General features: G+C 47.0%; 1 protein-coding gene across 1 annotated transcript; it reads right to left on the minus strand.

Moving 5' to 3' along the window:
* Positions 1-1,036: 1,036 nt before the first annotated feature.
* Positions 1,037-25,712, minus strand: LOC144166046 (techylectin-5A-like). The gene is made up of 7 exons (XM_077695710.1): positions 25,637-25,712; positions 22,832-22,974; positions 21,483-21,588; positions 20,680-20,847; positions 18,378-18,518; positions 5,467-5,574; positions 1,037-1,140 (listed from the first exon to the last, which is right to left on the minus strand). Exons 1-7 carry the CDS (start codon positions 25,710-25,712, stop codon positions 1,037-1,039), a joined length of 846 nt encoding a protein of 281 aa, XP_077551836.1.
* Between the last annotated feature and the right edge of the window lie 1,112 nt (positions 25,713-26,824).

Consider the following 26,824-nt stretch of genomic DNA (forward strand, 5'->3'; position numbering starts at 1 on the left):
CACGACAAAGGAATTTTGTAGACGACGCTACGTCGGCATTTCACAAAAGCGTCTCTGTGCTTGATAGCGCAGATCGGTTTCCGCGCACGCGTGGGACAGCTCAACTTGCACAAAGCTAAAAGCTTGTTAGGTGCCGTGAGCTTTGTGCAAGTTGAGCTGTCCCACGCGTGCGCGGAAACCGATCTGCGCTATCAAGCACAGAGACGCTTTTGTGAAATGCCGACGTAGCGTTGTCTACAAAATTCCTTTGTCGTGTGGCAGACACTATATCGGCCAGACCGGCAGATGCTTGAACGTTCGCCTACAAGAACACACGAACAAGGTCAGGAGCGTTGCCACCGACGGCCAGCTGGCTGCTCACTGTAAAAAATGTGTCTCGGGTAACCAGTGTCATCCCCTGTACGACCAGACTACCATCTTGTATTTTCACCGCTCGGCCCTCACGAGGGAAATTGTGGAAGCGGCCGAGATAGCGAGGTCGGGAGATCAATGCGTCAGCAGGCCGTCTGTGGCTTTATCGAAACGCGAATTGGATTTCTTATCGTAGGTGGCACGTCACTGTTCTTCTTTTTTGGCCTCCATTTTTGATGTTTCCCTTTCTTTTTCCCCTCTCTTCGTGCTCCCAGACTTGTTTATAAGCGCTGGAGCGGCATTAAACGTTTTGTTGAAAGTCAGCGCTTGTCCCGTCTACTCCTCGTCCCGTGTTTTTGTTTAGCGCTTGTTTTCCGTGTGACAATGAACCAACACGCCCAAACCTTTTCCCTTCTGGTAGTAACATACCTGCACAAAAAGTAGACGATGGGTGAACATCGTGCCGGCGTTGCTGCCGCCTTGCCCACTGACGAGAGATGCCGAGTCCTCGGCTTTTATACCCCTTGTGAATGACGTCATGGTCCAGCTGGCGTCTGTGTAGCCTTTATCTGCGCAGGAGACGTTGTACCAAGAGGCCAGTCGAAGAGCGGTAGGCTTGTCCTTGTACGCGCCGAGGAAATCATAGGCATGCCCACCAGACCAGTCCCGAAGCAGGCTGTCACAATCAGCCACGCGCCAGTGCTGTTGGTTTTGAAGAAGCGGCCATGATGCTTCCGCTGATGGCTCGGCGGCATTCCGGCAGGCTGGCGCTGTGGCGAGGTGTAGATGCTGCACAAAAAAACCCGCCCGCATCTTCCCACGGGGGGAACTCGAGTAAATGCGTCGCAGAGTGGTGGGGGTATCGCGTGAATGTTGCGTAATTGGGTACGGTTTGGGAATGCTTAATTGTTATTTCGTCTTTATTATTCTTATTTATTGAATGAAGGAGAAGCGAAGGCAAGGAATGTAAAGTTGAAGTCTGTCTTTATTGCTTGGTGCCGTCAAGAAAAGCGTCAAGTCAAGCGAAAGCCAAGCAAAGACGCCCTTGACTGAATTCCGAACGCGCGCTCCTCCGCTTACATACACACCGCCCGCGTTCGAGGGAGAGGAGTACGGGGGAGACACGCGCATGCGCACACTTCCGTACACAAGCGCGCGAACTTTCCACGCACCCACCACGCCGTTATCACGTGTACACGCCCTGCCGCCGTTACTGTTGAGCGCGACGCAGCGCACGGGTAGCTACGACGCATGCGCGCACAGACCCGCTTCCCCCGCACCGCCGCAGCTGTTGTTGAGAGCGACGGAGCGCACGGGGTACACGCGCTCCTCCCGCACCGCCGCACCTGTTGTTGAGAGAGAGGAAGGTACGGGGGAGAGACGCGCACCTGCGCTTCGACGCGCATGCGCAGTGAGCGTGTGGACGGCGCCGACAACATCGACGAGTGACATCGCGAGCCTAAGAAATGCACCACATTTAAAAGTGAACTTCAACCCATCGACATTCCCCACGAACCATTGTTTCGGGCGGGCTTAGATATACTTGGTCCTTTCCCACTATCTACATCGGGAAAGAGGTGGGTTCACATTGCTACAGATTACACGACGCCGTATGCAATCACGCGCACTATAGCAATGAGCTGAACAACGCACGTCACCGACGTTCTTCTATGATGTTCTCCTGCACCCCGGCGCTCCTCACCAGCTTTTAACAGACCGCGGCAAGAACTTTTTGTTCTTAATGACTGCCCACAAGCAGTCGGTGCTTAAGGACCGGTGCGGGAAGTCGGTGCTTAAGGCAACACCACGCCAACGAGAATCGCTGGCGCGTCAGTGCAAGTTCGCGCGTGTTCTGCCAACTCGTGCGTGGAGCAATGAACGCTACAGCGCAAAAATAGAGAATTCAGTGTAGAAAACATTGGCCAAAAACTAATAAATCAACAGCAAACAAACAAACCTGCACCGTCGGGGACTCGAACTTGCGACTTGCAAAACAACAAACCTAGTGCTCAAGAAAACTCGGCCATTAGCAGGCGCTGGGAGCGATGGAAATATAAGGTATATAGTGTATAGTCAGTTTACATTTTTTATTTTATTTTAGCATTTCAAGCAGCTTAGATGACTATTTCTTGTATATCACTAGTGGTGTACGCTTCCCCCAAATTCCCACAATATCACACGTATAGCGACTGCATTCCTTAGACGGAACAGCGGTCGCAGATGTGTGGTCGTGCTGGTCACCGCTGTGCTAGTTCGCGCAGCGCAAAAGGTGCTTTTTGCCTCTTGTTTTGCTCTATACGATAACAGCTCCAGTCGAATTTAATTCCTTAGTACCTCTATTAAGTTCGCCAACTCTTCTCCGGCCTTCAATTGGCCTTAGATTTTTCTTCTAGCGTACCAGTCAGCGAAGCGTTGCATTTGCGCTTGTGTGGAGCAAGTTGGATTTAGAGCTTGATACAGCTACAAACTAACACACTAAAGTCGCATTCCCCCGGGCAGAAAGGTGCCGTGGATTAGTTTCAAGTGAACGAGTGAATTTCAACAACCTGCCGGCCGTCGGCCGATTAAACGCTATGCTGACTGATTTTGTCAGAGGGTCGACGAGCCATGCAGTAGCAGAGTCAAGCCAAGCCATCTTTCCTTGACGTCATACGAAACCTTGCAGGAAATCGGTGAGGGTGGATAGGTGAGGACGGCATTTTCGAATGACTGACTTTATACGCACGACGTCGTGTGGTCTGGCGGAAGCCACTATACGCACGATGTGAGTGACGCGCCAACGCGGCAACCAAAGCAACCGGCGCCGCGCTGTTTCCAAGCGGCTCTATCACCCTTTTCCGTCGCATCACGGGTCGCGAAGCCGATGGTTCAAATGACAACCGTACAACGCTCCTCGAAATGGGTTTTCGTTTAGCTTTTGCGCTCCGTATCCCAATAAAAAAAGCACAGCTGATGTTATGGATGCAAAGCACGACATAGAACCGGATAATGCATTTATTTCACCTACGATTGCAGCTATGCGACTTATTTAACATGCTCTGTGCCACATTACGTCCTCGACAGACCGACCATATTCCCAATTACCGATTGGAAATTTATGGCTCTTCAATAACGTTCAGCTCCCTGAAAATACCCTAGGTTATAATTTTCACTCATTTTTTATCTCGGCTTAAAATCTGCATAGTCAATGCAGTTCAGAAGCGCTCGGGTTGCGATTGCATTGAACCCTAACGGATGGCGGTGCTCTTATCCAGCCTCCGAATTAATACTGCGGGGTGAAAGCACCTGCCCTATATTTAGAATTAACACGTATATGCAGGATTACGTTGACTGATAGCTTAAACAATGTGGCAAATTGTTCTACTCATGCGCGTTAAGAAAGTTACAGGTTGAAGTTCAGTTGCAACAAATTAAAAAACGAAGTCAGATGCAGCCCCATTTCATTTTATTCATTAACGGATTTCAGTGACCACGTGCAAGCCAATTTTCACCATTTAGAAATGAATACCCAGGACATTTCATTTCAAGCACATCCACATGTGTGGAGTAATGCTAACAGCTTTCATGTTTGCTTTGGTCATTACCCATTTACGTACATTATAAGACTGAACGCCAAGAACTTCTTGGTTTATGTACACGTCGTAAAGGAACTTCCTTCATGTGCGAGGGGTTCGCGAGCCAGACCCACCTCGATGATATGACGCCGGCATGCAAGAAACAGAAAGAAGCAGTTTATTCCGGACAATAAAACAAAACGGCATGCGTAGAAGTATCAGCGTGTAACATAACAGTCATGCGAGCAACCGCGACACTCAACAACAAACTGCACCGATCCTTCAGAAAATATTACGGCGCTTTAATTAACACTCACGGCGATTTCCGAGTCTATTGCCCGATTCTGTTAACGTGATGTTAGAGTCTGTTGTCGCGTTTGTGTACTTCAGTTTCTTTTGCATTCGTTCAAGTCGTACACCTAGCCGCGAATGGACTACGTCCACTGTTTTTGTAGCTTTCACTACGTAAAAGGAGTTGTTCCGGAGCTGAAATTCTCAATGGCGGGGTCGAAATCGCTAAAGCAACTAAATCGTGCCCCAACTTCGAATGCCATGCCGCCTCCGTCGAAGCCGCCAAGGCGCTTGGGGAACCCGCCAACCCGTGTGATGAGGGCGCTTTCAGTTTTCAGCAACTGCCGCGTTGGCGCCATAGCCGCGTCGTGCGTATAATGGCTTCCGCCAGACTACACGACGTCGTGCGTATAAAGTCAGTCTTTTCGAATTGACTTTTCTACTGAATAAAGTCGCGTAAATGCATCGAGAGTGGTCAAAACATGGCCTATACACAGTACTTACAATTTGCACCAGTGATCCCGCAATGTTTACAAATCCCTTGAGTGTCTCTTTAACAGTAAAACGGCTTTTGATAACACCCAGTATAATCAAGTCATTCAGCTGTAATACCATCTACACCATTTTTGCTTAACGCGATTTTTTTTATCCCGCCGCGGTGGCTCAGTGGCAGCTAAGACGTTACGCTGCTGAGCATGAGGTCGCGAGGTCCGTTCCGGGCCGCGGCGGCTGCTTTTCTGATTGAGGCAAAAAGCGAAAACGCCCGTGTGTACCAAATTTCGGCGCACGTTAAAGATCCCCAGATGGTCAAAATCAATCCGGAGCCCTCCACTACGGCGTGCTTCATCGCCTGCATTGCGTCGGTGCGTAAACCCTACGAACAATCAAACCATTTTTTGAACGCCGACGTGAGAGCCCAGCCGTACAAGGTGGAGTTCTCTGACACTTTGCTTCATGTGCAGCTGTTTGTCAATGTTATCGCTTTGCGCGCGTATCAGACGAACAAATTATGGGTGGTTACTTTTATGAACGCCGAAGGGGCGAAGAAACTTGCTGCCGCTGGGGAACTCCAAGTGAAGAGCTGTCGTTGCCTCGTCATCCATCGCCGCCACCAGGGTATCCTGTTAAAGTTGCACTGGGGGCTGCACAACGTCACGGAAGACAAAGTGCCAAGTGACTGGGAGTTTTACGGCAGAGTAACGGAAGCGTACCGGGACCGATGGCGTGTGCCGGGCTGCTTCACTCAGATCACGACTATGCGCCTGCTCACCCTGCAGCTGAGTACCAGTGTCAGCGTTGACGGCATTTCCCACCAGGTACGCGTCGTCGGCGAGCAAGCCCTGGTCGGGGTAACCGCGCGGGTGGCCCTCTGCCTCCGCTATTCGACGTGCAGCCAAACTTACGAACGCTTATATGGCAATCGCTCTGACGTGTCCTATACAGATGCGGCGAGCTCCACTGACAACCAAAGCATGGTTGCAGTGACAACATCCACAAACCATTTAATTTTTTGCGCATCCATCCGTACGACATCCCCTGGAGACGCCGATGTACTCGCCATTGGCTTAGTCCTCATCCTATGTTCCAGCAGAGTCATCATCACTGACTCTTAAGCAGCCTGCCGCAGTTTCCTTTCAGAGAGGGTGACACCAACAACCCCACGGGCACTTCAGCGATACCGTCCATCTCACCGAGTGGAGATCGTTTGCACACCTGCCTATGTTTCTGCAACGGGCAACAGCTTCGCCCACCAACAGGCTCGCGAACTGTCCCACCGAGCCCCCGAGGTCACCGCAGCTCCGACACTACTTCTCACCTATCAGGAAATTGCCCAATTTTACCGGACCACCAGACGAAAATTCCCGTGCCGTCACCAATTCCTCACCAAAACTCAGGAAATAACACTCCCACAATTACAAGCAGGGACGTACGAACACCCGGTTCGATTGAATTTATTGTTTCCCACACAGTACACCGCTACATGCAAATTTTGTCCACAGCTAGGTACCCTCCAGCATATAACTGTGGAATCCGCTCACAACCCAGCCCTACCACCCCTCCCCACCTGCTCTTTTCCTGAGCTGTGGGAGACACTGTTAACAAGCTGTCAACCGGAGGACCAGACTCTCCTGGTGACCCGGGCCAAGACGGCGAGGGCAACGGTTGGATTTCCGGACTAGGGTTCCACTCTCACATTTGAGCTCCTTAAAATATTTTCTCTCTCTCTCGACGTGAACGTCGTGTGCCTGACTGAGTTCTCACCGTTTTGGCCACGCCGAGAGCGCGTGCGTTCGCACCTATGCGAAAACCGCAGGGCCGGGCGTCCCAGTGTGTCATGGACAAAGAAAAGGCATAGGAGGCTACAAAGAACAAGAAAGAGGTGCCGGCAAAGGAGGTGACTTCCCCTGAACGAGCACTACGCCGTTTCATGGAAGCTTTCTAGGGAAAGTGGTGGACACGAGGGAAGAGGCGCCGCACATGCAAGCCTTGAAAAGCTACCAGCGAGGGCCGGGCTGCAGTCGTGACGCCATTGCCTTAAATCCAAGGAGTATATTACCCCGGTCCAACCCAAGTTGAAGTGATGAGACTGTTGATGTTTTGTTAAGATCTGGAGGGGGGTGCAGTGCCAAATTGCTACGACGCCGCAGCAATCTGCTGGGGGGTTTTAGCAGATTGCTTTGTATGGCAGGCAGCACTAGCACGGAATCGCCAGGGCTGAGTGCGGGGATCCTTCGCCGGAGTCGACGCTTCTCCGGTTTTCCAGAAATGGGTTTGTGTTGTTTTAGGGGAGAAGCTCCTCTTGCTCGGGCTAAGTCCCTCGTGTACACTAGTTCTCGAGGCGACCGCTAGAGGTGCAGCTGTGCAACAATAGTTCATAGGTCGCCCGATAGATGGCGCGCCTACTCCTCCGTCTCCGCTGCTCCGCTGTACACTCGCCAGGTTAAAGCGCTGGACACGTGTACGATTGGTACACGCGATTCGCATGCGACTGATCGTTACGACTGTCACCACGACTAGTCGTACGCGCGAATTTGAGACACATGGCTCGATGCGCGTGTGCGATGCGTCGTCGGCGCCGATCCGCCCACTGTTTTTGCTCCATGGTCAACTACGACGATCGCTGAGCTGAATTTGTAGATTCCGCGCGTTTGTACGCAAGAAATGGATAACGCAGGCAATCGTGAAGCGTTTTCTGCATCGTAAACAGTCCGCGCACACGCCGGCCGCGCCTGCCAGCTCGGCACACTCAGCGGCTCGAACCGGCGCAGACCACGGTGTGCGCCGGCTAGCAGACCACGCTAGCAACCGCTTGTCGCTGCTCTTCCGAATCAATCTGATCGCTAAAACGAAGTTACACATGCGAGAAAGTAGGTGTTAGTGTGGTGAAAAATTGTGCTAGGGATTGTTCTCAGGGCTTATTTTAAAAGCGGCGATCAGATATCTGCCGCGATGCCAGCCTATGCTGACCGCCCGTGGATGCCGCGGCACGCGGTGCGCCGAGCGGCTGAGAGATGGCGATACCTGCGCGGAAGCATCGAAACAGGCTACGCAGATGTCTCGGTCACCGATCGCTCAAACAGCAGTTGTAGCTCAAATAAAGTTTCACATGCGAGAAAGGGGACGATAGTGTGGTGCAAAGTTGTGTTACGGATTGTCATTCGCAGTTGCGCAGGCTGCGGCGATCAAATATTCGCCAGGACGCTAAGCCTAAAGTTCTCAACACCCGAGCCGACCAGAGCAACGCAAGCCTGTTGCGGGCTCAGCGGGCTCTCATTGGCTGTGGCCTCACGACGACGGCGACGATGGCACGACTGCATCTGGCTTGCCAGTCGCACGTTGTGAGCCTCCTCCGACCAGCGAACGAGGCCAAAACAGGTCCTAACGATCACTCGTAACGGTCAGTCGCATGCGAATCGCGTGCACCAGTCGTACATGTGTCCAGCGCTTAACACGCGCCGGGGCACGACTAATTTACATACAAGCTGCTTCGAATCTTGAACGACGAGCGCTTGGATTCCCTCCTTAACTGCTACAACCGGCACTCGAAAGAAGGAACACTACCCTCGTCGAGAGCACTTCGTCAGTGCAGGCAGCACTGCGGCACCGTAAAGGCCGTCCCGGTAAGGGCTCCTTCACAGGTAATATTAGCTCATGCAGTCCGAAAACACTCTCGCAAGCGCAGAAATGCATAAGGTGCACGCAGTAACGGTGTAGTAAACATTTATTAGCCAGGCTTTGTATCCGCATGTGTGATTATTGGCGTGTCTCGACTTTATCCACTCTTGATTCCATGTGTCCATTATAAGTTGTTTATCTGTGCGCGTATGCAGGGTATGTAAATTTAACACCCCCAAAATTGTTTTCGAACTGAAATTTATTTATTTTCTTATTTCATTTTTATTCCTATTACATTCTTATTACAAAAATTATTACATTTTCTTCAGGTTACGCCACCAGACAACGCCATGTTCGTACAATAACTCCGTTCCGTATCCGCAATATTTGCTTCAAATATTCTTTTTCCCTAGAACTGTGCAGGATTGGAATAGTTTAAATAACCATCAAGTTACAAAACAATCTTTAGCATCCTTTGCTGCTGGTCTAGAAAAGCAGAGAAAATAATTTTACTTCTGTGCTAGCTTGGTTTTCTTTTCATAAAATGAGACTGATGTTTCATCTGTACTATTTTTGTTACGTTTGATTACGTTTGTCAAACGCAAGTGACGTTTCATTTTTTGACTTGTGTTATATGGCTGCCTACTATGTGAAATGTGAGTGACTGTTCCATTTGTTTGCCTGGTGTTATATGCTAATATTTCCGTCTTTTGTACCCACCTGCGAAAATCCCTCCAGGGGATTGCAGTACCCATAAATAAATAAATAAATAAATAAATAAATTTTTGCCACGTTATGAGGACCAAAGACAGCAATAGTGGCGACACCATAACACGGCGGGTGACTGCGGAAACTTTCAACTGCCTTTGAGAATGTCGTGTGGATCGGCGGAACTTCTTCCAGTTCGAATAGAATTTCAAAATTTTAAGGTCATTCGATTCAAATGCCCCTTGAAACCGTCGTGTAGCACGGGCATTCGATACACATCTGACTTCCAGCAGAATCCTTTGCTCAGGGTCTATATCGTAACGAACAAGACTCCTTTTTAATGCCAGGAGGAATGTTACCGGGCGTATTTTAACTCAATCGTCAAGGGCACACGTCTTCAGTGGTGCACCATGGTGCTTGCTTGCAGGTCAAATGAAACAAGAACAAATGAAAAAATATTAAATGCCTCCTCTTCAAAACCGAGTTTTCCTCGTAAATAATTATTTTTGTAAATATGGCATGCAGAAACTGCGCTCGAGAGCACCAGCGACCACGTTTGAGCCTTTGACTGCCTTTGAGAATCCAAATTTTGTTGGTTGTGCCCCTTTGACTCAAATGAAATTTAACCAAATTCTTATGAAAACTGCCGCGTAGCAGCTCCAAAATGGTATTTGAGTCAAATGACATTCCATTTAAAGTTCTTCGAAACGACCGTCTAGCAGACGGGTTAGTCGAAGGCAAAAATAAAAAAACAGTGGTGGCCAGAGCTTTGGGGACCAAGATTCCTCGCCGGTGCGGGAAATATGTACAGAAATATCGTAAGCACAAAACTTCTACAGCGGGAAGGTTGGGACAACCATCCCGTGAGATACTCACATATATTACTGCTACACGGGCGTTTCGAATGCCTTTGAACCATATGTCATTTGACTCAAATGCCACCTTTGAGCTGCTACGCGACAATTTTCCAATGCATTTGGTTGAAATGCCCTTTGAATCAATGAAAAACAATGAACGGCCTTTGACGTTCGCAAAGTTTTTTGAAACGCGAACGGTCTCGTTTTCGAGTGCAGTATCACATGCGCTAATTACAAAAAGAATTATTTACCAGTGTATCTTGGTTTAAGGGCACGATCATCATAATTTCTCAAATGTGTCTGTTTTCTATTAGGCGCGAAGCGCCTCAGGTGGTCGGGCTGTAGGCGCCTCAAGTCGTTGTCGTAATTCGTCGTCGTATTGTCATATGGTCAGGGTATTATAACACCGAAACACTTGTTTTCCAACGCCTGGCGCTTGAATGTTTCATCTCCATGGGCAAATACGCGTACTAAAAGAACACACCGGGGCACTCGTTTGTCGTTCGCGCTTGTTGCTTGCTTATATTTCGCTCCATACTCGCTCTAACTTTAAAATATACACTTCTACGCTTCAAATTCCACTTCTCCTGCGGCTTTTTAATGGGGATATTGCGTATTTCAGCGCGGGCCGTGTGGCAAGAGGCAGGATTACAATGTTTTAATACGATTATAGAGTGCATCCTCCACTTCTCCACAGGTTTCATGTTAGTGGAGATGGCGCGGTTTCACTCGTTCTACTATTACAAGGAAACTTAGTACTCTCAAGACCGGTGGTGACAAAAGAACCGCCTGCTCTGTGCGAAATTGTAGGCTGTTATCAATTTATCACTAAAAAGTGTGTATTTTGGTCATGTTTTACTCTAAGATGACGTTTTTGTCAAGTTACGCGACAGAAACTAGGCATACGTGGCGACACCAACCAATGGCAGTTGAATGCGGAAACTTTAAGCCACCGTTGAGAATTGTGGTGTATGCCGGCGGACCTCCTTCCAGTTCGAATAGCATTTGAAATTTTGAAGTTTACTCGATGCAAGTGTCCTTTCAAACGCTCCTGTAGTATAGGTTAAAAGCTAAGTACGTCAGAACACTTTTGCGAAGCTGCTCAGTCTGGTGAAGCACCTGATAGAATTACGGGCTGGTGTTTATCTCTCAAAATTTGGCGCAGCTTGCACTAATGGTGCAAGGATGGAGAAACAGCAGAGCTGGCCACCCCTCTTTTTTTCGTCGGAGACGCGGCTGTTGCACCTCACATGAATGTGATGGTTTTCCGATGAAAATTATTCATGTCTGGCAGGCCCGCATCAATCTGTCAGCGGGCTTTCACATCTGTCCCAACAGTGACCGCGTTAGCACGAGATGGAACCCGCGGCAACCGGCTTCGCAATCTCAGCGTCTGTAGCACGAACTCTGTGTCTGAGTAACCCACTTAAGGCGCGAACGCACGTGAACTGGGGAGGCGACCAGCACGCGAGGGACTCTCGAAGGTCTATCTGGCCGACGCCGAACGCTCCTTAGGAGGCACACGCTCGCATGGGCTCGGTATTCTTTTTCTGGCGCAAGTACGAGCCTAGTCGGCTCCGGGTACTCCTCACGAGGCGCAAGCTCACATGCGCTAGGCTGGGCTCAGTTTTCTGGTAATGCTCACCGGCGGAACTAAAAGCTTAATCAGCTGTGCTGTTGAAATTCAGTACCATTTCACTCTGCAAATGTCGACGAATAACGGAGCTGTTTGCGGTTTACTGTGGTAAGGGAACTGACGTCTCCGGTTAACTACAGGCGACCACACGCCTCAGAAGCGGCGCTGCATTGGTTCGCCACAAACACCGGCTCCAACTCCGACTTGGCACCGGGAAAGCGTTCCGTGGGTTTGTAGCCTCGTCGACGTCTTGCATTTTCCGCCTCGCAATATTCGCGATACGCGGCGCGACCGTCGTCGCTGTTCTCTCTCCGATTGTGCCAGTTGTCACTTATGCTTACGCCGGCGCTCTTCGAAGGCACGCTGTTCTTTCTCGCGGCGCACAACACGTGCCTTACCCTTAGCTCGGGCGGAACCCAAGTGCAATGACTTCTCTAGATCATGCATGACATCACGGTAAACAGACACGCTCAGGGGCATAGCGTACGCCAACAAAGACGAAAAACAGGTGGTCGAGGGCAAGGATGTGCGCAAGTTAGGAGGCTGGTACCAAGCGGCGTTTGCCTATCAGTGCGCGAATAAAAAGAAGAAAAAATTCACCCCACCTCCCCGAAGGGAATCATGAGGAAATGCGAATGTACATGTCAAACACATATTTCGGGGTCTTCGGCTCGGCGTTGGCGTTTCGCAGCGGCTTCCCGAGCACGGAGTTCGGCGTAGGCAGCTCGCTTCAAGCGCTTGCGTTCGGTATACTTGCGACCGAGCGAACGGGAGAGTGGGGCGAGCGTCGAGAGGAGAAGCACCGATGCAGCGCGCCTACCCTCGCCTACACTCTCCCACACACGTAGGAGCTCCGGCGAGCTCCCGCGATGTGAGCGCCCTCACACGCCCGAGCGCGCTCCTCCTCTGCACTCACTCGCCGCTGATCCGCCCGCACCACCTGCTCCGGTTACTAGGGGAGAGGAGGAGCGCGCGCGTTCGCAGCTGTTGCTATGGGAGAGGGGGTGAGAGTGGAGAGATAACACCTGCGGGCGCGTGGACGCCGCACGGCGCCTGACATGCTCGACTAAGAAATGCATTCGCATTTAAAACGGAGTAGCCTACAACAACTCCGCTGCAAAAATAAAGGGTTTTGTCCTCTCTCTGATGTGCGTTTAAACATATTGTCACGTAGCCAAAGACGACGCAAGGTTCTTCAAGTAACGACGTTTCTTGCAGCGAACTTATGATCCGCTAAGAACTAAAAGAAAAGACAAGCGGAGAAGGAGCCGCAAACGAAGTGACGTTCATGGGCGAGCGTCGGTAAATCGAATGCCGCGGCTTGTTCACTTGGAGAAGTTATCTGTGTGCTCGCTAATTTTTGGATTAGTAGAATTAAATCGAGGACAAAGCAGACCATTCCAGTCAAGCGACGACAGGGCGCATCACTCTCTCTATCAAATAGGATATCTTCTGCGGCATACAAAAGAAAGAGATGGAAACAGGCGGTTCGCTTCCAATATAGATGAGACAGTCAGGCACGGCCAAGTGGCGGCTACGAAACACACAAGTAAAAAAAACACAAAGAATGACTCGCGGCAATATACGTTGTTTGAACACTTTGAAAACTAGCCCTAGGTGGCAGCAGCGTGTACTTCATACAGTGAGTGTGTGCGTGCGTGCAGGTAGTCTAGCTAATACGGTTAATTTCTGAAAAGAAAAGTGGCAACTTGGGATAGGTTGGCGGTGCAGTAGCCGAACTATGTAAACAGTGCACCGTGTCTAGTGCAGGCATTCCAAAATGGTGTCAGCTTCCTGTGGAATGTAAGCGGCACAATATAGTGCTTAAAAGTTTTATGATCGTTCGTGTTGAAGGAGTAGGAGGAGTAAACTTTATACAGGTGAAGACTATTCCAAAAGTTTCACTAGGAAGGAAATTGTTTTTAAAACATGAAAGCATTATGACTCTACCGAACATTCGTGGTTCGTGTTTTTTTAAGACGTCATATTTATATGACTGATATCTAAAGAAATTATTCACACTGACAATAAGTAAGCATTTGTGTTATACAAGGAGTAGCAAAAGGAGTTATGCGCTATTCATTACAATTCACGACGTTAAAACCGATATGGCGATCAAGATTCGACCACAATTTCATTCGAAATTTTCATGCATACTTTATAAAATTCGCCTTGTCAACAAAGAGTGAAGTTAGCTGATTTGGTATATCGCATTGAATAATCAACTTCCCTTTGATTGAGCGAACCAGACGTTTGTGGTGTTTCTTTGTAGCGTACCATCTTCGAGTGATCGACTGTAAACTTTGTTGCTCATCTAACTCGTTGTGGCATTTGCCCCTTATTGAGGCTTTGGGGAATCGACATAATCGACTCGCCGGTGTAGTAAGCGGAAGAATGGCGTGAGATCTCCTCTCTTTCCACATACTCTATTCCCTCCCTTCATGCTCTCTTTTCACTACAAACACCATACAACCTTGTAGGGTTGAAATTTATTTTCCCATCAATTGGACAAGGTTACACTCCCCCGCGGTATGGTTGCTAACGTCGCTGCCGGTAATCTTCGTTGTTTGCAAACATCCATATTTAAGGATCTGATGCAAAAGATGTTCTTTGGTGCAGAAATATCAACCTAAATTCGATTACCGTTGGTATTGGCGGCGGTTGGCATTTATTCAGTTACGTTAATCATGTTTGACCATTGGATTTAGCCACGAATATGGCACCAGTGGCCAAGTAAAGGTGACGAATAGTTACCACACACATGTTGTTTATTTATTTATTTATTTATTTATTTATTTATTTATTTATTTATTTATTTATTTATTTATTTATTTATTTATTTATTTGTTTGTTTGTTTGTTGATTGATTTATTTATTTATCCCTCTATTTATTTATTTAATATTTATTCATAACAAGTGCGCAGGAAGAGCGCTGGGCCTTCTCGGGAATTCACTAGGTGGATGAGGAGTCTACGGCGCACAGAGATCACATAAAGAAGGGAAGTAAAAAACTGGGTGAAAATGAATGTGTAGGATGTGGGAGTGTTATCAAAGAAAGGAAAAGTATTTTTTGAACAAGAGCTGGGAGGTCGTGCGTAGACTATGAATTAATGAACAGATACGAGAATAAGCAACGTGGTGCATGTGAGGACGCCGCACGTGGCGGCATCTCGAAGCACTGCGACCCTGGAAAGGTCTGATCGGGCGGGAGGGGGGGGGGGGGGGAGGGAGGGGGGGGGGCATGAAGGTGGCACCTGTTTTAGTAGGATGCAGATTCGGTGCGTGCGAAGTCTGTTGAATGAACTCCCTTCACCTGCCGTTTCAATCTCCCCTCTGACTACCCTCACTTCTTCACCGATACTTATCCCCGCTATGGCCATGCCCAATCATTTCCAACTCTTCCGAACACCCCTCGACTCTTCCTTGTTTGGAGTTCAGGCAACACTGTCCGTGAGTTTTTTTTCGCCATGGCTTCTGGCATCAATGGCTTGGTGAAGCGGCTACACACATGCTGCGAAAAGAGTGGAGCACACCAAGAAGGCTAATCACATTACCGTCGACTCCCGTTTAAACGAAGTCCAAGGTGACCGCAAGACAATGCAAATCAACCAAAATCGCAATTAAAAAAACAACAAAAAAAAAACGTGAGAACCTTTTAATTTAGTTCGTAACTCATATTCTAGCTTGATCTTGCTCAGAACCTCGACTTTAGTATAGCCAATTTGAGTCTAGGACCCTGGTAACCAGGATATATGAGTGTTATTGCTAAAATCGGAGCGTGAAGCATACACCCCACACAGTGCTCACATGGCACTGGGCACAACAAGGGCGGTTGAGAACCTCAAGAGAGAGAAAGATAGAGATGCGTAGGACTGCACGACCCTGCTTTCCCACCGCTTAATCAACTGTTCGCTGCCTCAGTTGCGACGGCGCCGACATCAGTAAAAAAACACGGCGGTTCGTACGTCTGCAAATTTTGAGTTTTATCGTGAAATGAGGTAACCTTGATGGTTTTTCTTTGAAATAATTTCCAATTAACTTATTTAAATGGTTTTAGCTTTTAATTGACAAATAATTGATTCCATTGGATTGCATGTAAAACAGCTGGGACCAGCACATCACTTCCAAATTAAAGGAGTACTGACACCAAATTTTGACTCCTAAAAAATGATATAATTGGCTTCAGTAGTTTGTACAGATGCCTCACAGAAATTTTTGCAGCGATCCGAGGCCGGAATCACATCTAAAATCGATTTTGATTGTCCAGGCCGCGAGCTTCCACAAAGTGGCAGCACTAGCGAAATCGCTTTCGGCGTGACGAAACATATGCCTGCGTGTCCGGCCGGTTCAGGGTGACGTCATATAGTCGTTTTCGGAACTGGAAACGATATCCTGCGCTGCTGTTGTCGGTGGCAGGGCCGTAGGGGGGGGGGGGGGGGGGTTATGAATTTTGGGAAGGGGGTAGTTTTGCTGAAAGCAACAGTAAGTAGTCCTTACGTGCTGCCTGGAAAAGATTTCGGGAGGGGTTCGAACCCTCAAACACCCCCGCTGGGTACGGCCCTTGTCGGTGGTATTCGTTTGGGCAGGAGACGTGGGTGTAGCTGTGTGAGCAATGCTTGTAAACGTTGCGTGTTCGACGTCTTTGCTCTTCAGTTCGTGGCCGGAGCATGGTGTTCCTTTTCACTGGTGCCGAACACTGCGCGGTGCCGGCACCGCGGCGGTGCGCGTCGCCGAGCTCGCCCAAGTTGTGCTATGGCAAGCTCGCGGTGAAGTACTGCTCGTGGAAGCCTGTCCGAGCAACTGAGCAAATCGACCGCGAGGCCAAGATGCATTATTTTCCACGCGACTACATGCAGCCCTAAACGTGGACTGAGTTCATGCGCGGCGGCGGCCGCAAGAACTGTCGCCCAAGCCAGAGGGCTCGGGGTTGCTCGGGTCACCTTGGGTGTTAGAACCTTAGGCTTAGTATCGTGGCGACTATTTGATGGCTGGTATCTGTACAACTGCAAATGACCATCCCATACACAACTTTTCACCACACAATCATCCCCTTTTTCGCATATGAAGCTTTATTTTGGGAATAATTTCCGTTTCAGCGATCGGTGACCAAGACATCTGCCGCGGTCTGTTTTGATTCTAGCGTGCAGGTGGCGCCATCTTTCGGCTGCTCGCCGCACCGCGGTGCCGGCAGTGCTGAGTCGGAGCGCCGAACCTCCGCTGCCGGTCTGAATCTGAAATATCTGAACGCCACTTTTAAATTCAGCGCTGATAACAACCCCTAGCACAATTTTTCAACACACTAACATCTACTTTATCGCATGTGGAACTTCTTTTTCGCGATCAGATTGATTAGAAGAGTGGCGACAAGCAGTTGCTATCACGGTCTGCGCCGGTTCGAGCCGCAGTGATATTAAAAAACGGACGACGGCGAAGACATCGCCGGCCTAATCGCCTGGCCAAATAAAGTTGTTCTGTCTGTCGGGTGGCAGCGACTCATCCGAGTCTGACGATTCAGACGACATGTCGACTGCGCGGGCGAGTGCGGACCATGTGCAATCGTAGCAAACGATGCGGCGAACGCATGTAGGAAAGGAAAACGTCCCTGACGTCACGGGTGAGACCGTGACGTAAGGCTGGCCCGCTTGCAGGCTAGCCTTTGAACGGCATTTTTTCCGCGCGGCGACCAAATTTAAAATTGGTTGGAATAAACGTGCTATAAATAATTCTGTGTTGGCGGCTGACGGCTTTCGGTTCGATTTTCGTAATTATAGAGCCAAAAGGTATTCTTAAAAGCATAAAAACTGAAAGCGAGAAATTTCGTGTCAGTACTCCTTTAAACAAATAGTATCCCAAAAAGGCGATTTCTAATTATCCAGAGTAGGCTATATTAGCAGAAAAGTAAGCCGTTTCTGTCTGCTTCTAAACGCTGCTCTAGAAAACATTTACCCCAGCACGAGGAATTTTGTGCGACATGTATCAATGTATTGAAACACACGCACAGCTTTTGCAGGCGCACTGCAGTTTGGGCGAGCCTTTACTTATTGTTTAAGAGCGGTTGAAATATTTATGAGAGATGCTCGTTGTGGTATTTTCAGTGACACGCATTATACGGGCTGACTCATCTGCTAGAACGGTCAGGTAACGCGGCCGAGTCATATCATTTTTGTATATTTTGACGAAACGTCGCTCTGGTGATTTAGGGGTGAAATCGCTTGAGAAGACAACTTGGGACTTCGAATGAAATAATGATCAGTGCGGGAACACGAGGGGTGTAACGCCCCCCAAAAGTTTATTGGCGGTGAAGGACGAAATGAACGGCGGCATCACATCGCCATTTGTTGTTCGCAGTACATATCATCAAGCAACAAACACTTCATTCTTACAATCACACACAGCGCGTGCACAACACAGAGTCAATGGGGCTCTTCAATTTACACTCTCGGACTCACTGCGGATAGTTCGCGGGTAGTCCGAAGATTTCCCGAAGCCATAGGGATACATGGGAAAATCGAATGCCGGACTGCTTCCCTGGGAGTCCGCGGTAAGTCCGAGACTGTAAATCGAAGAGCCCCAGTATTAGAGTCCGTAGGAAGGGAGAAGACAGGCCACTCCAGCCTCCTTTCTCTCGGTAGCGTGCTCGTGCCGTCCAATCTCAATTCGTATCTTCTGGTGGGGCTATAGAGGTAAATCACGGGGACGCTGGCGGAGCTACTGGAAGGCTTCGCAGTTCCAATGGGGTCTCCACCGGACGGATCATCATACGAACTCTCGGGTAAGAGTAGCGATAAAACCGGCTCGGGTGTCCACGGACGCTCCATTCAATTCCGTCAGCGAAGCTTTCATGTTCGCCGTTTAAATTAAGACCGTTGAGGTTTGCCAGGTGGCAGCGGTTGTACCACCATGCCCCGCGGTAGTGGAGGGCGCAGTTTTCTTCCGGGTGCGCATCGTTGTCGCTGTCAAACGTTGAGAAATTGTGGCCGTTGGCGTTGCTTAGAGCGTCCCAACCTGCACCAAAGAACAAACAAGGATGTCTTGTAATAAAGTGCATTTATGCAGCCATGAACATTCATTAAAGATTATAATTTCCTGCATTTCTAGCGTTCAATATCGTTGTATCCAGAAACGGTGAATTCAAAGCAAAACACATGGTGCAATTTGGCCAATTGTATTTTTGGCTAGCGATTACGGGGGCAGCATCAGCCTCTGTTTCATGTTCTCGGACAACCCGCTACTCCTTATCTGCCTGTAAGGAACGCTTTGAACGCCCTTCGGCGTTATGTTCGTCTGTACATATTTTAAATTGGAGTGAAAGAAGCTGGCGGTACCATATGTGGAAAGCTAGAAAGAAAGGCGTTCATGTTGCTAAACGGTTTCCAAGAAACCGTGTCTCCTTTTTGTAGAACTTTACATCATGTGAGAGAAAGAAAGCGAAAGTGCGTACCACTGCTCAGAAAGTTCTGCGTAGCATACAAGTCTTAAGTGCTGAACTATGCATCGTACTTCAGAGTTCACAGAAAAATTGTCTTCATGTCCCAGTGAAAGAACTGTAATCAGTAAAGGTATCTAATATGCTTCTTTCACCAATCTTGTTTAATATTTCCTTGCTGTCGTGCTTATAAATGTTACGATGTGGACTATAGTTGGGTACGTAAGCGTAGGAGCGGTATTATTTTGAGAGAAGGTAGCGACTTCACGGTGGATATTTATTCTTGGTTAAGCGCGAACACAAACTACTCGTAAATATATCGAAGATGTGTTTTCCTGGTCATATTTTGCGTAGAATTTCGATAAGCACAGCTCCTCAAATATAACTCCAACAATACTTTTCCTTTGAGTACGTATATATACGTACTAGCGATAGTACGGCGCAATCCCCGGGTGGGCCAATATTGCAATCAGTATAGCAGATATTGGGACATGGTTACTTACAATTATTGCTTCGTTCAACCATAAAGTGGAACCATATTTCAGATTCCTAGTTTCTGTGAACACATGCGCCTCCACCGGAGACCTATAGCTAATAAAAGTGGTAGGAACTCGTGTTCTATTGGAAATATTCCAAAAGAAATTGACCTGCGTTCGTGTTCTCAAACAAATAAATACCCATGAGAAGGGATATCTTAGTAGGTGCGACTGATTTCCTATAGTCACAGTTTCATTACAAATAACTAGCTTGTGGTTGCAGAAAACGCCGCGCTCTGTCCCAACATAACACTAAATTAAATTGAACAATCCTCCGGAGTTGTTAGGCTGCACTGCGGTCAATAGTGTTTTCTGCCGTGCACTCATCGGCTTGCGTGTTGACGCCGTATCTTAACGAATTTTTTTATGGCCGATAGTGTTGGTTGGCCTACATAATTGCGAGAGAGTACCAGAATTCAGGTAGGTAAAAAATTACGGTGGATATGTTTTTCTGAGAGCAAATAAAAAAGACGATGCTTTAAAAGCGCCGTAAAACTTTCGCTCCCTGTGCCAACACATTGCGCTCGGTGAGTGCGAGCGCGGGAAAATTGAATTAAACTAAACAAAAGCTCCATCGCAGCCATCGTGGTAACTTCGGAAATAAACGAAGAGAAAACGAGTGGGGAGAGGAGGAGGCAGGAGCTGTAGTTAGGTGGCGTGGATGGCTGAAGCCACATCTTTCGAACGAGTGAGCGGGAAAAATACGCGGCTAATACACATCAGACGAAAGGTATTTTAGGTGTAGCTACGTTCTCGGTTCCATAAAGCGACTGCCTTTTTTTCTTGGCATAACTGAAAAATTCAAGAATGTTCCATCACAGAGTTGTAAAACCTTAATGACGGCGGAACCAATCTCTGTAAAGCGCTTTATTGAGAAAAAAATAAATTAAAATGGAGTCTTCGGAATGGCTTCCCTAGTACAGGACGCCTTGAGCTCGGGCCGCGTCTAGAGCCCTCTCTGTTTTGCATGTGTAATGCAAGAGAATGACATGTGTAATCCACCACCACCTAAATGCCCGGTGGCGCTGATGTTGTAGAAGTTAATACGAAAGATTCAATGACTGATTTCGTTTCCCCCGTTCCGGCGACGATATCTGCACCGACAGCAATTAAACAATAGCTGGTTGCTAAACAATAGGTGCAGCGTAGATTAAGGCCTACAGGATTCGTTTCCGCGTTTACAAACATGTAGTAGGAGTCGTACCTGATGGACCCACGAACTTTCCCAGTTGCAGCTGGAAAAAGTTGTCTTCGTTGGCGACCTTCACACTTTCGTAGTCGACAAATTTCTGATCTTCCGTGGTGTTGGTGAGCACTATACGAAGCATCATTTCGTCTTCGACAGATGTCAAAGCGTGGAGAGCCCGGTTTCCTGGCAAGAAGAGGTCAAGATGTGAAGAAGCTGCTATCATACGAAACGAAATGTACTGAATATGATCTATTCGAAAATACGAACAATCGGGGTTTGCTGTGCTATAACGGAGGACTATACAAAAGAATTAGACGTAAGCTGCAAAGAAGCTTTGGTGAATGAAGAACGAGTAAGGCTTCCAGAATTTAGCAGGCTGACTGCTTGGTTCATGACATTATTGGGTAATTTGAAAAGTTCTATTAGAAACGATTGCAAGTAACAACCACAAACTGTCTGAGCCTCTTTGTTTTATAAACTATTTGCAACTATCCTACGTCTGAATCGTCATTTCCAAGGACCATGAATATTTTAGGTATGCGCGGGATTTGGCCTTCTTACTAATGTGACAGCCCATGATAGGATAGTTTTAGCAGACAATTCCTTCGAAGCGAATTCCACTGTCACTTGAAATATGATACAAACACGTAGTTGGTTTTCGTAGTATTTTTGTATACGAGAAAGGTTTTTGCAGATTTGTAGGCATACGATAACACAACATGTAAAAAAAGCTTTTACGCGTAAGGTTCGCAACGTCTGGCACTTATTATTCACTTTTTGTAAATTGATGTTGGTAGAGGCAAATTTTGCTATCTTACCGATCCAAAATTCCTTAGCCGGCACACCGAAACCTTCGGCGTACTCCGTCCAGTTTCGATAAAAGTAATAAACGTTGTTACCAAACTGCCCTCGTTGTTGAATAACCTGCAAAAAAAATTAAACCGTGAGAAACTACTCCTCGCGAAAGTCCATGCTGTTGACGCTAATACATCGTAGTCCATTGCCCTCTTTTGCGGGAAAAGGACTATACGTAATAGCCCTGCACTCCTTTTTATCCCTATAAGATTAACAATATTGTGAGCATTTGAGTTAAAGAAGTCGATTGCAGGAACTGTTCCCAATAGACGTTTGTTTTACATAGAAATTTAAAAAATGCGGAAAATATGTACCACTTGTCCATAAAAATAAATAATAGATGACGTCGTCTACGAGGAAGTATTGCTATTAGGTGTGGCATTCTGTGTGCGGTTCGCTCATGCGCAGCTTTCCACTATTAAGTAATTGACGTTGATATTTTACAGCAGCGCATATTTTCGGTAAATTATTCTTGAACTGTTTGTGCTGCAGCGTATGTTTTGAAGGCGAATGATTTGGACGTATGTCGTTGAAGCACCTGCGTTGTAAAGGGAAGAAAATTGTGGCATACATTAAATTAGAGTGCCGGCCCTGCGGAGCGTGCAGGGAAAGGGTAACGGCAGTGTCGGCGCAGATTCGGAGAATGGTTTTGAAAAACGAACACGGGTAGCCTCGCCGGAAGAGGGTAGGCTGCTGCCACAAGTGCAATACCAGCCGCATTGAGAGGTGAAAGTACAAACGGGGTGAACAGGATTCTGCCGCTGACGTCGAGTGCGCGGAACTAGCTTCAGATGGTTGTGCCCACCGGTCAGGTGAAGTTGGAGCGTGCGCGGCCGCAACGTTCAACTAAGAGTTCAACAGCAGATCAACAAAACGTCCAGCTAGGCTTAGGCGCTCACGTTTAGGGAGAGTCCTAGCATCCACCGTAAATTTTAGCCGTACCAAGCCCAGCAGACAACATGAACTTGGATCTGGTTCTTTTCGGAAGTATGACAATTCAATGTCCCTACGTGTGCACGAACGGAAGTACGTGGACATTTTATGCTCCGAGCGGGCATAGGTATCATTCAATTAATAAAATAAACATGCTGGCTCTAGGGTATCTCCTCTCAGAAACAAAGTTAAAAATCAGTTATTTATTTTGTAGCGCTCCCTTTTTTGGCAGCTGCTTTTCATGACTGAACAACCGCCTAGACAAGTTGTCATTGTCTTGAGATCCCCATCCAGTACCCATTGAAACGTTGCAATTACCTATAAAGCTTTAGGCTATACTAATACAATAGGCGCTCTCTCAAGCAGCGAAACGCCTCACCGTCCAACCTCCGCCGTCCACGTCCATATCACAGTACACGGTCTGCCCCGAAGGGCCTGCCGCCTTGTGGAATATTGTGTAGATTCCGCTTGTCCTCTGTCCCCCGTTCAATATGTCGTTGCAGTGCTTTGGTTGAACTGCATCTGCGAAAATTGGGATAGGGGTTGAGTACATTGCGATCGAATACATTTAGGTCACATTTTAAACTCACGTAAAACAGACAGTGAGGAAAAAGGCGTGTCCAGAGTTGGAACCGAACGCAAGCCTTCAGTTTTCTGCGACGTAAGTTTGAAATGTTCACTTCACTAATCGTATTAAAAAAGCTTGTCTTTTCCTCCATGCCTCCTCAGCGTTGGAAATTGTGGCCTTCCATTTTGTATATATATATATATATATATATATATATATATATATATATATATATATATATATATATATATATATATATATATATATATACAGAAACATAGGTCGGCAGTCTACAACGCCAAAGGAGGCATAGGGGTGTTGTTAGGCGCTATTTTTTACTACGGTTAATGAAGTTAAGTTTTTTTTAATATAAGGGAGAAAGAAAGAAAGAAAAACACGCGCCCAGAGTGGGGACCGAACCCACGCCTTTCGATATATATATATATATATATATATATATATATATATATATATATGTATGTATGTTTCATCAACATAAGTACCATCAATTCATAACAAGGGCCTCGGTTCTAGCAGTCTTGGAATCCTAAGTAGCAATGAAAGCTTGATTGCCCAAAGCTTGAGAGAAGCTTTGGTAACCGCTTGGTAGTCAAAATGAAGGTCTACTGCATCCCAGGTTTTTGAACGGGCGCTGGTTTTTCCCTCAAGGGTAGGATGTAGTGACATTGTCTTAAAACCGAATAAATTAAAGTGGAACACAACCTGTTCGGTAGTGTAGCTGGTATGGCACGTAAACGCATTCAGAAAATTATTAGGTCGGACCCCACCTTAGAAGTGTTCTTTTCCCGCATTCTTTCGAGAATTAAAGATAGGTCCCTTTCAACCTACAAAAAAACGTTCACCGCTTCCCGCATTACTTCTCCGGAATCCTTAGTGTTCAGTTTCCTTTCGGTGTTCACTCAACAAACCCCTTCTTACCAAATCTCATTTCTTATCTACAATGCATGCGTCCTTACATTACCAACCACCCACACGCAACGCTTCGAACCTTTCAATTCCCGTGATAATACAACTGATATATATTGCAAAATGTCCACGAGGGCGATGCCAGGAGCTGACCGCTTTGCCTCACAAACATATTTCCGTACATGCTTTCTTTGCAGACTTGAGTATTTCAGTTCAACTGTGTGGACTGGGTAACAAAGTGTTTTCTTAAGAAATAAAAATTGCAACTCGCTGATAGAGGTAATTTATATAAAGAACAATTTTTGTTTCATTCCAACCGATGCTAATTCCAGCTATACTAGCGGCACTTTTCTGTGCGGGTGTGTCTTTGGGTACACATCTACTTCCGGGGCATTAAGCGGTGTAATAAACATGCGCAACTTTCTGTACCACTGTGCAAGATGTGGCAAATACACATAGTCATGTCACCACGTTCTTGACCCTGAACAATAAAACACTTTATTGCAAATAACGTAATACCTCTGGAAGACAGCATGAGTGAAGAAATTTTGTGGGAAATGATATAGACATAGGATACTTGCTTTTAATGTCGTCAAGATGTTGAGCCAACTCCAGTACGTGTTCCTCTGCCTTTTCGATTGAGGGCTTCACCCTTGCTGCCGTCTGCACTGTGCTTACTAAAACAGCACAAATCATACAGAAAGCGAAGACCGCGCGAACCATACTGACCTGCATGGACAAAAAGGGTGAAAAATTCAGGATTCTACAAAAGATAGAAATTCCAGCTTTTCGTAAGTTTTCTATAGGTTACTTCCCCCAGTCTCATTTTACTAGAGAAGAAAAACACTACCACGTTTTCGCTATTTATATGTTAACAGCTGATAAGTGTTGCTTTCATCTTGGGCATACTGAATGCATATTAATTTCAGGACATAATTCCATAGAGATCAAAAGAATTGCCTTCTATCTGCGCTATCTAATATTGGGCTCCATAGCAACAGCAAATGTCATGGTTCACGTATACTGTGAAGTTTTCTGCCGATGCACATCTCTTAAAAGTGCATCCTCCACTTGCGAACACATTTCTACCCGTATACAAAATATTCGCGCCAATGTTTCTCCGCAAAGTTATGTTAAATACCACACGTTAATAAGAAAGTAGTATCGCATTGAGTTTCAGGGAAGGTGTGTAGATATGGTGAGTGGAGAGCTTTGAGAGCACGTTTTATGCCCCGTAAGCCCTGAGCTTCGAGGCTACTGTGAAGCGCATTGACACTTTTTTCTCCGTGACGTGCACGGCTACACCACTCTGTAGCTAATAAGCGCTCATTATAGTGTTTCGATTTTTTGCTTTAAGGCAAAAAAAGCTTAAAGTGCCCCATTCTCCCAAAAATCGTTGTCGTAGTATTCTGGTAAAGCAAATGACTCCCCGGTCTAAAGAATACGGGTCTCCACCGTACCAGCCCAGTGGTCAACAAAATTATCTAGTTTTTTTTATGGCGTGGTATGATACGAATTTTACGCGCGTAAAAGTCGCAATCTATAAGCAGTTTTAAATCCACCGAGTTTAAGAAGGGGAACGATTCCAAGGTACTAACTAAAAGTCTGGAAGGCACACAAACACACCAAGAAGGTAGAGCTATTGGAGGGGCTAAAACTGGGTAGCATAGACGCTTCGTGCCCACGCACATTGCTCCCGAATGAGTGATTTAGCTGGAACAGAAGTTTCCTCATGACCATCCATCATGTAGTGCTGTACAGTCATAGTGGTGGTGTCAAAACATAGTGGCGTCAAAACCTTTTTCAGTGTCCGTTGTAGAACGTCTCCAAAGAATACTGAATCTCTACACATGACAAAAGAGTGGTCCACAGTTTGAGGTTGGTTGCACAACCTATTGTTTACAGACCGTCATACCAAAAATCTCTTATAATGTAGCCATTTTTCGTAAGGAAAAGTGGACGTGTGCAATTTAAAAAAGAACGTTTTCGCAGCCTGCTGTTGCGCATGCGTATAACACGTGATAAAACAGTAACATGTCTAGCGTTGAAGTATGGCTGACGAATTGTTGGCATAGGGAAACGTTTTTCAGTTACTCACTTGCTACCTGCTTCCTGAAGGGGTTGAACAAGTATTCCAGTGATAAACGTACTTTCAAAAAACAAAATGTCTCGTCTACTTTTTAAAGAAATACCAAGGGAACTCTGCCACCATTGGTCCTGCAGGAGCAAATAAATATGGCAAATGCGACTCAGCCGACGTGGAAGCAGTACTCTTAGGATCGGGTGGTTCATATGCCCGAAGAAAAGAAAGCTGGTAACCACTTGGTGTACCAAAGTGTGGACAAATCCAATACCTCCAGATTCTAAGGGAAGGAATAAATTATCTCTGACCATGGGCTAAAAGCGCAAACTCCACACAAAGATAGCGACTAGCCTATGCAGGGCTTGTACCTTATTCTTAGCACAGTGGTGCGCTTTCTGGACGTAGGCACGCTTTGCAAAACGAAAAACATTGCACACTTGAGCATGGGCAAATATTAATAATTTACACCCATTTATTATTGCGTCTTACGCTTAATTCTACAAAGCGGTGACTCCCAGTCACGTCCACTGTATGCGGATAGAGGAACGCCGTGGTGCTGGAGGTAATCACATGCCCACGTGGTTCCTCCAAAACACCTGGGCTGAGTACGCCACATGCCGAGCCAAAATCCCTTGGACTTGAGATTTAAGGCAGCGTTATACAGTTAGCAAAACTGCCTGGTTACCCCGAGCCCTTCTAAAGCACTTTTTTTGTTCTTACGAAAGTAGGCAGTATCATCAGCGTAAGCTGGGACCTTGACCTCGCACTGTGCCAGTGAGAAAGCTGTAACGTTT

This window comes from Haemaphysalis longicornis, unplaced genomic scaffold, assembly GCF_048455015.1.
Source record: "Haemaphysalis longicornis isolate Haplotype H1 unplaced genomic scaffold, Haemaphysalis longicornis Haplotype H1 scaffold_16, whole genome shotgun sequence".
Lineage (NCBI taxonomy): Eukaryota > Metazoa > Arthropoda > Arachnida > Ixodida > Ixodidae > Haemaphysalis > Haemaphysalis longicornis.